Below are 16,478 nucleotides of genomic sequence, written 5' to 3' on the forward strand. Positions count from 1 at the left end.
TTTTGTTACTTACAAGAACCTCATTCATGACCTGACACAATGTTTTATGAAGTCAACAGAAAGGCTGTCACTGTTTTTAATGAGCTTTGGATCAAGCCCTCAGTTTTTCATCAGCACAGAACAAATCCTTTCACTCCAGACACCGCAGTGACATAAACTCCATGAAGGTCCCAACTCGTCAGTTGGAAATTTGAAGTCAACAGCAGCAACAAAGAGGAGAACTTGGGGACCATCAGCAGTGATATTACCTGTCTAACATGTCTTTGTTCCAGGATGCATTGTAACTGGAGATTAATGACGCACAGCAGATTATTGTACATTTCAGACCACTGCCTAGGAGGAAAGCAAGGGTGGGAGAGCAGGAGGAGGAGGGCTTCGTCACACACATTCCTAAACCAGACACCTTTTGCCCGTGTCCATTACCAATCCCTGGCACAGTCCCAACCTTCATTACTCTTGCAAAACTTATCTTTTTATAATAAAGATAAAACCTGATTTCACTTGAAGTGTGAGTGAAATCTTAAATAACAGACCTGCTATTGTCGTAGTCTTTGCTGAAGAGGTTGACAAACTCTTCTGAAACGCATGCTGGTTGGTGTTTTGGCATCAGGAGAAAAGCCAGCAGATCCATCTGAAGCGCAGTGAAAGTATCCCACAGATGTATTAATATAAAATGAGATTTACAGTGACTTTAATGGTATGCACTGTACATAAATTATTAGAGTGATGGCACTGCCACAAAACCCTAATTAACAGGCATATAATTTCATAAAGGAAAAGTAAGGTTAGAAATAAATATGAGATCTTTTCAAAAAGACCAAGTCTCCTCTTTGCATTATGACTGACACAAAGCAGTTTTGCTCAGCAGTAGAGTAAGATTTTGAGACATCTGGGAGCTGAACAAGTGGTGTAAGTGTACAGTCCTTCAGCCCTTCTTGGCTTTGGCTTTAAAAGTCCACATGTTCAAGGGATTTTAGATTCCTTGGTCAACCTTGAAAGAAAGTAAGAGAGTTAAAATTATATTGTTAAGTGCGGTCTCCTTACATGGACATGGGAACTACGGAGTGAGAGCATTGGGTGGAATAAACTGAAAAACCATTCCATGATTCTATGAAAAGTAAGAGTTGGAAGGGACATTAAAGATTATCTCGTTCCAACCCCATGCCATGGACAGGAATGTCACCTATTAGATCAGGTTGCTCAAGGCCCCACCCCACCTGGCCTTCCAGGGATGGGATCTCCACAACATCTCTTGACAGCCTGGTCCAGTGCCTCACTACTCTCTGAGTAAAGAATTTTTTCTTGGTATCTAATCTAAATATTTTAAACTTTTAGTTTAAAATGATTCCCACTTTTCCTATCATTAGCTACTTAATAAAATGTAATAAAGATAAAATGTAATATAAGTAAATAAAATGCAATAAAACTGAGAGTAGCCACACTTTGAGACAGTCTAAGACAGTAAAACTAGACTTCTGTATTTACAATGAATTAACCTATGTTGCTAAGTTTTGACCTATCCTCATGGAAAAGGAGTAGATAACTTGTAATGACTTTTCCAATGGAAGATCAAGTGCATGCACAATTTTCCTGCTCTGTGCTGTTGTTAAGGTACAAGTTTTAAATGGAAAATGTCCGGACATGCTGCTATTTTAGTTCTGAGGAAATATGCAGGTGATGAAGTTAAGCACCTGAGTGCTAAGTGGTTTTGGATTACAACCTTTGTTTTGAGCAGATTATAGATTTTGTAAGTGCACCCTGGATGTAATGTGTAAAGATTTCCACTTTTGAAAGATGTACTTTGAGCATTATGCAAATGAGCCGTTGCTTACTCAGATGGTAGAATAATCTCTTTGTCCTGACGTGACAAGTAAAGTATGTTTCCACTTGTTATCCCCATCTGTCACAAGATGATAAACCTCAGATCTGTAAAAGTCTTATCTGAATGCATTTGTTAACATCTGGCTTTGCTGGCCACCATCATGTATCATTTTCATTGTGTAACTAAGGAGCTGCATTTTTTTGTCAGCCACAAGGCAACTGGAATTACTTGATTTCTCCACATAGGTCCAGTTGGGGAAAGCATTTAGTTTAACTCACCCCTGTTCTACACATCACAGAAATATGTTTATCAAGCATAAGCTTAAGAACTCTTCCAAACAGATCTGATTTCTGAATCAGAGCTATGGTGTTTCAAGTTGTTTCATTCGCAATTAAGTTATATTCAGTGCTGATTGCACAATATAAAACCCTCTAATATTTCACTTGCTGCATAATTTTTAGAGATAAAGACCTCTTCACATTGAAATACAGCCTATGAATCCATTTACTGCGTGAGAATCTGATTTATGTAGGGCATATGATTTACACGTGGGTTTGTACCAGTGCAAGTGGGCTGATTATATTTATTCCCTTTTTTTTTTTTTTTTTTTTTTTTTTTTTTTTTTTTTTTTTCTCTAACAGCGGGGACAACGTATATCTTTAGCAAAGGTGGTGGACAAATCACTTACACGTGGCCTCCCAACGACCGGCCGAGCACTCGAGCAGACAGACTGGCAATAGGGTTTAGCACTGTGCAAAAAGAGGCTGTGCTGGTGCGAGTGGACAGTTCTACTGGCCTTGGAGATTATTTAGAGCTGCATATTGTAAGTAATAATCTCACCAAAGGAGTGAGGTTTCTTCTTGTCTTGCCTGTTCTTGCGTTTGTGGGGGTTTGAATTATTTTGTCGGAGTGTGGTTATAGCGGTAATGAACCTTTTGGGGTAAATAGCGGACTAAATGGTACTGGTTTATTGCATGTGATGTACAGGGCCTCAGACATTCTCAAAATGCCTTTTTTTTTTTTGCTACAGTGCTACTTTTCCTGGCTTTTCAATTAAAAATCATACTGAGATACTACCTGTACAGATAGAGCAGTTTATTGCAGTGTAATTACATGGAACAGAATTTAGCAGTGTCAGAGGAAGGTATGTTTATCCTGGGGGATTTAATCTGGAATCTAATAGTGGAATTCCAGTGTATCACAGCTGACTGTGCTTTTTGTTATTATTGGAATTTGTCCCCTGATTTCACAATTCTGTTGTGATGGTAAATCTTAAGCAGGAAGACTGTCAGGCTAGGAAGTCTTAGAAAGTAATTTCAGCTGTCTTAAAGCAAGGAACTAGCAATCAAAATTGAAAGCATATGGAGTTTTATGGTATCATAAATAAATTATCAATTGAGAAAAACATAACTGGAGCAGTGTAAGATTTTGTTGTTTAGATTAGTCTGAACTTTGTTAATGTGTTCATTTGATTTTTATTTGAGAATGTCTCTACTTTCAGGAAGAGTTGAGTTCCTTTTGAATGAAATTACTTATTGATCTATAACACTTTTACCCTCAGAAAACATTCAGCAGTAATAATTTTCAAAATTAGATGGGATTATGGTATTCAATCTTCCCAGACTCCTTTTTCTGCAAAGGCACTCTTAACATTGTGGACAAAGGTGATTTTTTTTATTTATTTGTTGGCTTGAGTAAATAAAGAAAGAAAGAAAACCTTAAATAAAATTCAGAGGTTGTCTATGCACTTATCTTACATTGAATCGCACGGATGAAGTAGTTGGCTGGTATTCTGCAATCTTAGTTTGAAAATGTGAACAAAGCAACTTCTCCCAGGTGCCAGAAAAACTGAGAGCCTACATATTTCAAGGCAAGTATTGTGCAGCTAGATAGAATCTAAATATTTGCTTTGCAAACACCAGGTGTCTTGTTATAATTTACCTCTTTATTTGCAATCTCAGAGCAAACCCACCCTCTGTGGTCAACAGAGTTACATTCTTCTTACAGTTTTTTTCCTGTTCATTAGCATACAAAGGAATGTTTTCCTTGTAATTTTACTATACCTGAAGTCTATCAAAACTGCAATATTTGTTTGCTCTTCCATCTAGCCATGATATTTCTATTTTAAAGCAAACATTATGATCATTAATGAGAAGTTGGAGATGATAAATTATTGCCTGCTCATAAATGTTTGTAGTTTTCAATTTTTTTTTTCTCAAATAACTTACTTATACCCATGCTGTAGTGAAAGGTGGTAAAAAAAAAAAGAATAATTGAGAGTTTTCTATGGTCAGAAACACTACCAGCTTAATAGGGATGGGGAAAATGGTTAAATTGTACTTTAGTAATTCTTTTGAAATTTCTGTGAAGTAGCAAAGCCTTTTATTCTCCTGCTCTGTGAGGTGATACTGGCCTCTCCCTGATGCCTTTGCAATGGACTTTGGGAACCTCCCTGAAGCCTGTTCTGCTTCAGACCAAAATGGTAACTGTGTGAAATTTCACTGGAATGAGGTTTGACCTCTGAGAGCAGCTTCAGAGTAGTCTGTCCCTAGAGTGGAGACACTGAGGGATTGACCTGAAATCCTAAGACATTTGGCAAGGAATTTTATAAGAGTTGTCAGTGATAGGTAAAGCTTGGAAAACTATTGGGATATCATTTCCCAGAATCTAATTCAAATAAGGATAGTATTTAAAGCGAAGTTGAAAGGCAGTATTTTCAAAAGCACTTTTGACACCAAAGACCATATATCTCATTAAAGTCAGTTGAGCTGCAGATACTTCTGAGAATTTTACCTGAGATCCATTTTAGCTCAGAAAGATATTGTGAGATCACAGTTCTAAAAATGAAGAGAGCATTGAAACAGGGAGGTCTACGTATGTGTTATACTTGAAAAATAATTTATTGGATCTAAATGTTTCCATATTGGCAGCTACTGTGTTAAACCAGCTGATAAAACTAGGAGGAGGGAAATGTTTAATTCTGCATGTTCTTTTGCATGTACCACTCACTGTGAATATGCATGAGCAAAAAGTGCCTGTGTACCTGGAGATGCACTGTGCATGGATAACTCATCTGTGTGTAGTGGCAAAAAAAGTTCCCCTGGAACTATTGTTTGAAAAAAAATTAGATTATAGCCCTCATTAGCATGTTGGGGAGGGTGCTTGGGAGATTTGAGGTAGCTTGCTCTTAACTTCGTTCATTCTAGAAATGGAAGAGGAAATTACGAGTTAGTTTATGGTACTTCAGTGTGTGCTTGCCCTCTTTATTATTCTGTTTACTTAAAAACAATGTAAACCTAATAATGAAATCAAGCTTGTAACAAATTCAGATTTTGAAAATTGCTGCTTGATCATCTGAATCACACTTTTGGTGTTAGGTCAGGAACATATTTAATCATTTAACCTCTCCAAATAACCTCTCCAAATAACCTTTCCAAATAACTATTTTTATGAGAAACATTTTTAAAAATGTGTAGTCTGCATTGCTACCAGAACCTTAACAGTTCCAGTGCAAACATTTTACATTCCAAGATACATTATTACAAAACTCCACCTGTACTGTAGCAACATAAAGGACTGTTTGTGTGCATGACACCTATGAAACACAGTATTTCAGGAAAGGGATTTTAAAATGTTTTAGTAATCCAGAGCTGCAGCAATTAGCTTTCATGTCAATCATTTGACTTCTCATATGGAAGTGGGCTCCTGTGCTGTCTCTGCTGGGAGATCTAGTTCAAGAGGAAATAGATATCCTACCTAAAAGTATACTGCCACTTCCTCTCCTGTTGATTGATAAATGAAGGACAAGTAACACTGATAATTACTGCAAGCTTCCTTTTTTCTTCTTGTCATGACATGGTCTGCATCCATCTCCATGTCACATGGAAAAAGGCAGCAGCTTTCATGCAGTGTCCAATTAATCACCATGTGCACTCCTGCCCTTAACTTTTTGTCTGACTTTTAGTGCCCTTAGGTAATTCTGTCAGTGATTCCTGTTCCTACCTCCACTTTTTTTCTCTTCCCATCCTGTTGTCCCACATCATTAGAAAGCAAAATGTACAAATATATGAATGTCATTGTCTTTCCACAGGCACTGTACTGTTGCTACTTTGAGTTTTTAGCTTTCCTATGGTGAGGAATAAAGTGAAGTTAGACAAAGGTATCATGTCAAAGGGCTAAGAGTCCTGTTAAATTGCTCTTTCTCTCAACACTGGAAGCATAGAAAACTGTAATTCTGCTGTGTTGCACAAGGGGTATTTGCTCTGCTTGAGAAGGATATATTTCCATCAACAGACTTCAGCCATTATAAAAAATATGTAAATTATTTTCATCTTTCATTGTTAAAATGAAAGACTTTATAAAAAAATGTAACTTTTTTATGTCTGATGGAAAGAATCAGCAGTTTCTGTGTCTTCTTTGTGTCGTTTGTTTGAAAATCAAAGTGTTTGCAGAGCACAAAGCAGCTGTTTTTATGGTGATAGCTGATTTTGAATTTAAGAACAAGAAGTTTGTATGGAGCATAAGGCCAGCAGAGCATTTAAAAAGTATAAAGCTTTGTCATTCCAGAGAAGACACCCAGCCTAGGGCACATGAACTACTTAAGCTGAACTGGTCACTTCTCCTAACTCAAGCAGGGTGAGACTGTACTAATTAATCTCATTTACCAGTATGGACCTGCAGAATTCTGTGAAGTGATGATGAACATTCTCATAGGAAACATTCAGAGGTCTAAAATAAGGAATAAGGCAGATATGGCAATGTTTTGAATGTTGTCCTAACCCTCTCTGGGAGGAAAGTGGGGCGAAATGCCCTGTGATTCCAGTGGGAGACAGTGACAGTCTATCTGTACTTAGGATATAGAAAACATATTGAAATAAAAAGAAATAAAACTCAGGGTAAGTGGCAGTAGATTTTTTTTTTTCATTCTATTTCATGTCACTAGGAAAAAATATTTTAGGGGAAACACTAACCAAGAAGATTAATACTGTGATGATAAAGCATGAAAAACTGCTTCAAAAGATTTGCTAATACATTGCCTGAAAAAGTAGAGTATGGATAAAACAGATGGCATCAATGTATGCAAGTCACAACACAATTAACCTGAAAAACTGGGAAGATGTAGCATTACTGGCATGATGGATTAATCAATATTGTCCTTAGACTTCCAAGATGTGTTTGTGAGTCCTTCAGAGATACAATTAATGACTGAGGTGAACAGTCACAGGAGCGGAAAGATTGTATGTTTAACAGAAAATAGAGTTTGGGATCGTGAGTAAACTCAGTTCATGCTCTTGGTCCCAAATATTAACATCCTACATATATTAAAATATATATTGTAGAAATGGCATTTTTAAATTTTATTCTTGAAACTTTCAGCAAACTTAAAATGAGTATTATTTCCTACTCCCCTCCCTCTGTCTCTTAGTTATACATGTGCAGTACCCTGCTACACCAGGCTTTTAATAGCTGACTCTGTTAGACTCTATTGGACATATCCATAAAATATGGATAGTTTTAACTTGTGCAAGTATAATGACCTTCTCTCAAGTGAGCAGAAGGAGAAAAACTCGAGTGAGGATCAGAGTTCTGTGTTTGAGTGTACCAGGGGAAGAGCTGCAATATTTTATGATAAATGTGTTTGATGCATTTGTTCTCTTTTGAATACTTCACGTGTCTTGAGCTTAATGTCTAATGGAAAGTCAATTGATTTTTATTGACTTGGTTGTATTTGGATCAATTCCTAGAGAGCTGGATGTACTTTCACTGAGATTGATGATAAACATACCTTTGATTTTAGTGGTTTGTATTGGAGCTAATTAATTTTCCCCGGAAGAGTTTAATAATATTAAAAAATAATATTTCTAGAATATGATTTCTTCTAATAATCATCACTCAGATCTAGAATTCCTTATTATTATATGCATACCTATGGAAAGCAAAGATTTGGGAAGGCCAGTTTGGCTTGTATATTCATAAAATAATAATGAGGTTAAAACTGAATTATTCACATCGAGGAAGGGATTAAAAAAAAAAAAAAGGACAGACCTAGTTTTCAGAAATCTGATATTTTAGAAGTGTTGAACATGCACAACAGTGGCTAAAGTCAATGGAAGCTGAATGTAGTCAGCATCTCTGAAAACCAGGTCATCATCATATCAGCTAAGTGGGCATCAGGGATCACTTTGGAGCCCTGGAAAGACTTTAGACCATTATGTTTATCAGAGTTGTGGTTTTTAATATTCTGCTACCTTGAAGTACAAGAAAATTTCATAAGGCTGATGTTATCCAATTCTGAATTCTGTTATTATTTGACATTTCTTTATTATGCTTATAGATGCAATATTTATTTGTGATTTCTTTCTTCTTTTATATATGTGAATGTAAGATGCCATAGGAAGTTTAACTATTATGGACAGTGTTTGTTTTCTTTGGGGAACAAAAATCTCAGCAACCAGACTATATGTTAACCTTTGAACTAAAAAAAAAAAATTACTATGGAAGAAGGATTTACAGACTTGGTCATGGGTTTGAATAAAAAAAACCAGTGCAATCAAAGAAGACTCATTTATGGAACTGGACAGGTAGGTGAGAATGCAATTCAATGCAAACAAACATTAAGTTAATTAGAATGGGAGCAATGAATTAATCTAGGGAATTTGTACTAAATGCAGCAATCATTTACCTCACTGATCAGGTTAAAGATCTAACTTTGTAGGAAAGAAAATAAATTAATCACTGAGATGGTCAAGTCATGCCTTGAAACCATGCAGTTAAGTTATTCTTTTGAATCAGCAGAGACAAAGATTAAAAAAGCTCTGAAAAAGGGCTTTTATTATATAAGCAATTTGTTAATGCCTCATCTTGAATACCCTGCACAATCTGTTATCACACATTGAGCAACAGTGGTCTGTTCTTGCCATAAACAGGCCAAATTGCTGAGGGGAGGTTATGGAAATGTGCTAATTCTGGCACAGAACAGACTGATACCTTAATGTATGAAAAAATATGAATGGAATTTGCACAGATGATGTAATTAAGCAGTTTGACTCTGACTGCCATCACGGAGCACTGCAAGGAGAAATCCTGATGTTTTGTGGAAGGTCCAGTATACCAGTATAGCTGATCTCCCAGCCAATTGCCTGGTTCCTCAGCCTAGAAATGTGCTTGAGGGAGGCAGCTCCTCTCCTTTTCTTCCTCTGTCTTGGGATAAAATAGAAATTATTTCTTCCCTCTATCCGGCAAATGACTCCTTTATGCATCCTGCTCCTTTTGTGCTTTTGGGAGAATGCAAGCTTCCCTCCCAAAAAAGGAAGGAAGTTTGCATTCTCCCAAAAGCACAAAACCCTTTGTTTTTTGACCCTTTGTAATGGGGTCACCACCTGCCAGCCCTTGACCAGAGAAAATTGCACAGCCAGTAGGACCCAACTTCCCAGCTAAAGTACTGTGTTAGTGGCACAGTGCTCCAGCCCTCAACAATTATAAACCCCCTCAAGTGTTTCCTTCTAGAAAAGGTGTAAAGCCTGGCTGAAGGTGGGTAGATCTTTAGAACACTTCTGGTGAGCCCACATATATCAGAATCAGCTGAAAACAATATGGAAAGAATTGCATGTTGCTGTGGTGTTGCATGAAGTTATCACACAGATCAGGTAGTGGATTCTAAATTCCCTTCTGATCCCACATATCTCAAAGTTGTACTGGAAATGGAATCCATCTGTTGGCAGAACTGCTCAAGATCCAGAACTTTGGTACTGAATTTGATGGCAAGTCTTCCTTATGACTTTATTGTTGCAAACTGTGCACAAATGGAACCTTAGATCTGGCATGAGGAGAGAACATAAACATGGAACTTAATTTTCTTTCTGAGCTTAAAACAAACCACCAAGATTAGGAATAGAAGGGGTTTGGCCTGGGTCATGTTATATTAATAACAAAAACTCTGCATTTTTAAGAATTCAAGTGGATCAATTTGGAAAAGCAAGACGAAGCATATTCAATTAGCACAAACTTGAAGAGGCTCATGACCTCCTCATAAAGCTCCTCTAATTTTTTACATTGTCACTTTTAAAGCACTGAAGTACTCTATGGATTACATGCAGTCATATTTTCAAGGATTATTTATTTCTCTTCCCTTTTCCTTGTTCCCCAGCTTGTTCTTCTGCCATGTCCTCAAACACAAATTAGTGTGTTGTGCAAATTCAGCAGTCCCAGTGAATCCCAGTGAAACAGGTGGCAAACATCCAGGGATCTCAGGGATTGCATACTCATTTCTTTCCCATGAAATGAGGCATAGGAAGGAACAGGGAAGTCACCTCAGGTTGTGACTGTATGGTGTGCTCACATGGAAGAGCTTCTTGATGAGAACCATTAATAAGTTCCTCTTAATTAAAAAAACAAAAGCAGCAACAACAAAGCAAATAAGCATGTGGCCAGAATTAAGAGGTATATCCTTGGGTGTAAAGGCTTTTCATGTATAAATAACAAATTTCTGGCTTCAGAAAGGAGGACACAGGACTTACTTTATGATGAACAGATAAATAAATAGACCATCTTGCCTCCCACCTTTCCTAGTTAATGTTGTATCCTCTCATTGACGTTTTAGATCCACCACAATCTAATCACATACTTGTAATTCAAAATTCCTGGCACTGGCTACTAGCCAACATCCTTCTGTATGAAGGTTGCAGATATTTTAATTACTTGGCACCAACTCTCCCAGAACATTGCCATGTATAAAAAGCACCGATGAAAAATTTAGCAGGCATTTTAGCAACTTTATTAAGATTAAAAGGATACTTGACTATTTGAAGTAGCAGAGCCATTGAGGTGTTCACTATAACCTGGCTGATCATCCAAATGAAGAAGGAACTGAAATACTGGAAATTATTGTCATTATTTGGAGAAGGAGAGCTCTGGATGACTGAGAGTGAAATCCAAGAGCAGGGTACTTTTGTCCACTTATTCTATGGAGGTAATATTCTGTTTATTATATTTAGACACAGACATAGTAGCATCCATATTATATACTTATATATATATATATATATATATAAAATAAGCATATACAGTTTGTTATATGTAAGAGAGTCAGCCCTGATAATATTTCCAAGCTTATTCCTGCCTAGTTCTTTTCTAATTTTAGAGAAGCACAAGAAGATTTGTACTCCCTCCTCCCTGCTGGGCATGCCTGGCTCAACACCAAGTGGAAGGAATGTGTACCCAGTGTGTCAGAAACCTTGACAGTGCGGGCTGTAGAAGGTTTCAGGCACTTTGGGCTGACAGTGTGTGGTTTGGGAAAAAGAAAAGAAAAAACAGACTGGAGCAATGGCATCCTGCTCAGCATATCCTAGACTATGCTTTTAGCTCCTAATGGCAGCTTGAATAAGGGACAGTGACTCTCAGACTGCTGTTAACCCACTGAAGAAGAGCCAGGTTTGCACTGGACAGATCAGGGTTTGTTTCCTACAAATAAAAGCCAGAATCCATGATCTGGCCATTAACTCCCTGTCTTTTGAGTTTATGAGTCCTAAGTGAGGATAAGGATGAAGTGTGCACTGCAGCACAAAGTACCAGTGTAGTGGTCTTTCAGTGGATATGCAGTATGAACAATATTATTTTTAATACTAGTGAGAGTGGTTAGCCTATTGATGAGGCCAAAAGTGCTGCTGGTGATCTGAACAGATTCTGATCCTAAATCCAAGTAATCCTCATCCCATCGCTTCAATTTGTTTGAAAATATTGCAGAAATATGAGTAAATACAAGCCGGATCTGCATCAAGACAGAGAACTACTGTTGGAAGGTGAGGTGCAGAAGCAATTTTACAGAGCCTGCTGCTTTCATTCAGTCATTTGTTTAAGTAAATATTGCTAATGTAGTTAATCACTTTGTGCAAATAAGGAAAGCTCATCTTAATACTATTCTGGTTTTGTGAGATACTACCTTAATTGTAACTCACAATTAGCTAATTAGACCACTTACTTAATTCAGGTTTTGCTCTGTGAAGCCTCTGACATCACCAAATTGAAAACTTCTTTTAATATTTAATGCTAGTTTGCTTTTCTCCTTCTAGACTGTTTCATGGTCTTGAGCCTTTCTCTGTTTCCTTACACCACTGTATCAGTGAGGAGAAAATGGAGTAAAATCACTGGGTGGGCGTAGGGGAGGGTGGAACTGAACACACAGGGCTTGGCTCCTACCTTCACCCAATTAACTTACATAAATTTTGTAGTCTTTGGCACTAGCTCATTGTACCAGACTTATTCAGGAAGCAGAGCCAGAGCAGGAAATTTGTGTTTTCTGAAACCCTGGCTGCCAGCTGTATCTTCATCTTCTTTTCACTTACTTGCCTATGCTCTTTAATCACTGTCTCTCTTACCTTGACACCCTTGACATCAGTGCATCTCCACTGCTGGTGGATCACTGAGCAGCCTATTGCTTTCTCTCTCAGCAACAACCAAGGTGTACAATATTTGCCTTTCTTTGAATCCAGCAGTGATTCTTCCCACTTGACAGTAGGCTGCTGCTGCTGAGTCTATTTTTTTTTAAATTTTTTTTTTTTTTTTGCTTAGATCATACCACTCAGAGGAATTCCTGCAACAATAACAGACAGGATAAAGATTTAATGAACTGATACTGTCAGTGTTCTGTGTTCTGGTGGCTTATGTTTAATGTAACAATCCCACTAACAACAGGTGAGTTTCCCTGTTAAGTGTTTGGAAAGGCTTAAATATCTTGCTGTTTGTGAAAGCCCATTTACACTGAAACATGCTAATGCTTCAGAGGGTGGATTAGCTGAAGGAACTGACTCATGCATTTCCTGCCTTTCCATAATTACCTAGCTTATGTTGAATAAGGGATGCTGGGGAACAAAGGAAAGACACAACCCTTCAGTTTTGCCAGTTCTCCGTGAAATTATCACCAAGCCTTCAGTGCAGCAGCATGAAGCTGCTAACGTGGCTTTAACTTCTTGTGCTGGAATTTGTAGGTGATGATCTATGCTCAGTCAAGGGTGAAATGTAAGTCCAGATGTTCCCTCGGGGAGATGTAAATCACACTTGCTGCTGCAGCATTACACATTCTTTGTGGGCTAGAAAAGCTGCCTGTGCAGGACTGGGAATTCTTCCCTCTTATTATGCCTTTGGGTCAGGTACTCCTCTTCATCCCAGGCCTCTGGATTGAAGGATGAGGATGAAGCATTACAGCAGATATCATCATGATCTACTTTGGGTCCAGAATATCTTACTTTTAGTTCAGCCCTCCCCTTGATGGACTTGCAACTTACTGTCTACAACAGAATGCAACAGACTGCCTTTTTCCTGTCTGCTGTGACACCCCATTAATGCCCTTGCTCCCCATATGGGGCTTTTTTCCATGACTCAGTGAATTCCAGGTAGCAATGGAGACTTCCCCCAGCAAAAGTACTCAGTGTCTCCCTGGCATAGCAGATGGGATTTTTAAGGCTGTCAGTGTAGCAGTACCTTCTCATTTAGGGACAAGCACAAAGAGCATTATCATACGTAAAACTACTTTACAGTAACTTCTACCAACCAAAATAAAAAGTGGAAAGATTATTCTAGAGGGCTGTAATAACCACTCAGCATATCTGATAATGCCACTGCTGTCGGTATCATGCTCACCACGATGTTTAATAGCTGAACAGATGCAGCTCACTAGAGCACCACATGGTAGGCAGCAGCAGGGAGTCCCATTTGACAAGTTGGTTTTGGTTTATTTCCTTCCCAGAGAGCCTTCCCTGATATCCCAGGTTTCTGTAGTGTTTTGATTTGCTACTCAGCAAACAGGAAAAGGCAAGGGAATTCTCTACTGCTTGTTTCCAAAGCAAACGGGGTTTTGACGTGTTAGTGAATATGCTATGAAATTCATAATTAAGTTCATATAAGGAACGTTTAATGTCAAATTGCCTGCCCTTGGTCTGAAAAGAGTTGGGTTTTAGCAGGAAGCATAAACACATATGCATGGACTGTTTGTAGGATAGCAACTATGAGCGTTTTTGGAGGTGACTTCACATTTGAGGATTTTTATTTTCTTTTAATTGCAAGATTTTGTGTATACATCTGCAAGTCACTTTGCACAGTGAGCAGTAACTCTTGCCTGTAGTAGTGCCATGGGATGCTGCAGTTGTTTGGTGTTTCTAGATTTGCTCTCCATGGAACAATACAGAGGAACATTTTGGAGGACTTTTCAGTCTTCTAATTGCTTGCCTACAAAAACACCTGAGTATGTACTCTGAGGCTAATAGAAGATGGCTCTGCTGTTAATACATTCTAAAAAATCAATGGATAATGCAAAGGAGATAATGAAACCATGGCTATATGATTTGGGTATTTCTTTCCAGGAAACATATAAGAATAATATAATTAAGATGGGAATAAGACTAAAAATGCTGCAAAAAAAAAGACTAAAAATGCTGCATGTTTTCCACCACATATTGCCTGGTCCATAAATAAACACAGAAACTCCCTTGGTTACATTTATTTATTAATGTGGTTATATAATTAAAGATAGGTGCTGCGAAGGGCTAAATTAGTGGACAATGCCTTCCCCACAGCTAAAAACTTGTCACAACTTAGTGCTCAGCTGAGATGATCCTTTGGAAGATATTTAAGATTTCTGGGGTTTTGTTCCTAATCTACTCTTTTAATCTTTTGCTGGCTATTTAAACTGACATTCTTAAAGCATTGATTTTCTTTTCTTTCCTCTTGCTTTTCACTGCATATTCAAACTCAAAAAAACCACCAGCACGTCTCCTTGTCACAGCTGTAGTGTGGTACATGATGACACCAAGCTGTGCTAGTGTGGGAGGAGGGGAGACAGGGGTTGCAGGCACTATGGAGAACTGATTAAAATTCAAAATGAGCTTGATAAAGTGGAGAAATAATCTGAAATCAGGAAGATGAATTTCTACAAAGGAAAGCGCCGATTCCTGTACCTTAAGATGGAAAAATCAAATGCACAGCTATAAAATGAGGAATAATTGTGGCCTAGAAGTAGTTCTACAGGAAAGATTGGGAAGTTACAGCTGATTGCAATTTGCTGCAGACACAGACAAGCATCAATCTGGGATGCATTGACAACACAGGGGGTGGCAGAGGAGGAAGAGTTTGATGTTCACACAGTTCTGTGGGATCTTAGCTGAAGAAGGATGTCCAGTTCTGAGTACTTAGCTTTTCAAAAGGAGGTAGGGAGAGAAGGCAGCTACTAAAAGAATCAGCAATACACTCTAGTTTTTGGAATGCTCTCGTTTATTAAATTCCCCAGAAGAAAATGAAGGAATGGGCTCTGTTTCATTCATAAAGGAGAAGACAGAGAGTGACGGTCACAAAAGCATACATGTAGTACATATAGGTTATTAACAATCATGACTCTGGCTAATCTGTGTTGCCTGTCTGTCAGCATAAGGTAGGAAATAGGTGCTTTAATAGCAACAATGCTACTGGGTATTGCAAAAAATTTTCTCCTTGATGGCTAGCAGTGAAGCTGGCTCTGTAGGCTGGCCCTGTTAATTTATGCATTTGAGTTCAGGCTCCATTCCTATCGGTATTGGGAATGCCATGGAGACTTCTGCTGTGTGTTTTTGCTAAAGTTAGCCTGGATGTGTTCACTGTTGCCAGCAAGGGGTGGGTAGAGCAGGTTCTTCTTAGGTTGCACGCTCCCATTTATGCTGCAGTTTTTAACTGGAAGGCTTGGGTCCAGGAATGATGTAAGAGGAATGCTTGGGTGTAACCACAGTGAGGTTCCCTGATATCGTTCCTAAAGACCCAGAAATGGGAGTGAGATGCTGCTGCTGAGCGTTTTTTTAAAATATCCATTGGTCTTAGTGTCAGCAGCAAACTTGAAGACTGTGCAGCAGCCCCAGCTAGACCCTGCTCTCTATCTCTCTCTCTGCCATACCAACATCCTCTCTTTTTTAACACTAGAGAACTGCTTTGCTGCTGAATGTGGGAAAGAAATGTGGATCTGTAAGGCTGGGAATTGCTCTCCAGCCCTGCAAAGGCCTGTTGCTGTGTTCTTCACTGACTGCTGGCATGTGCCTCCTCGTCAGCTTGTGGGAAAGGTGGTGGTGATGTAACTAAGTTTGCCTCCTCGCCCACCTCTCAAATGTTAGCAAGTGTTTGCTTTGGTCGATGTGTGGGAGCGGTGAGGTAATTTGAACCATCCTGGTGGAAATCCAAAATAACCCCAATGGGCTAAATAGATTGCTGAGCAAAACACATTTGGTTATATTGAGAAAATAACGTGCAATTGGGGTGAATTTATTTTGCAGCTTTTTGAGCTATTTGACTGGTCCACTGGCTGCAGACTTAGCTGTGCAGCTCTGTGAAATGTTTTTTAAGGTTTCTTGTCACAATAGTGCATGAAGTTTATCTAAAAGATAAAGATCACTCACAAGTCGTGGAGGATAAGCTTTCCTGTTTAATTTCTAAGGTAAACTCTAGTTTATTAACATTGCTGACTATTTGTGATGCAGCTTTCTAATGATTTTACTGGAATGTTGATTTAAAAAAAAATCCTTTGTCTGTTGAGAGTTGTCGCAACTTCAGGCTCATATTACTAAAGCTCAGTCTGCTTTAAGCATGGAAGAGGTTTTATCTCTTTGGCATTGTTCTCTGGGTCTAAATCTCAATTCTCTGTGTGTGC

General features: G+C 38.4%; 1 protein-coding gene across 10 annotated transcripts in view; it reads left to right on the forward strand.

Moving 5' to 3' along the window:
• The window catches only part of NRXN1 (neurexin 1), a 672,393-nt gene that overhangs the window by 459,247 nt on the left and 196,668 nt on the right, over nucleotides 1-16,478 (forward strand). For all 10 annotated transcript variants that reach the window (XM_041424058.1, XM_041424060.1, XM_041424063.1 and 7 more), the window contains one exon: nucleotides 2,464-2,645. In XM_041424058.1, coding sequence (XP_041279992.1) covers nucleotides 2,464-2,645 — 182 coding nt within the window. The remainder of the gene's footprint in view (nucleotides 1-2,463; nucleotides 2,646-16,478) is intronic.

The sequence above is a fragment of the Onychostruthus taczanowskii genome, unplaced genomic scaffold (genome assembly GCF_017590055.1).
Source record: "Onychostruthus taczanowskii isolate IOZ18803 unplaced genomic scaffold, ASM1759005v1 scaffold80, whole genome shotgun sequence".
Lineage (NCBI taxonomy): Eukaryota > Metazoa > Chordata > Aves > Passeriformes > Passeridae > Onychostruthus > Onychostruthus taczanowskii.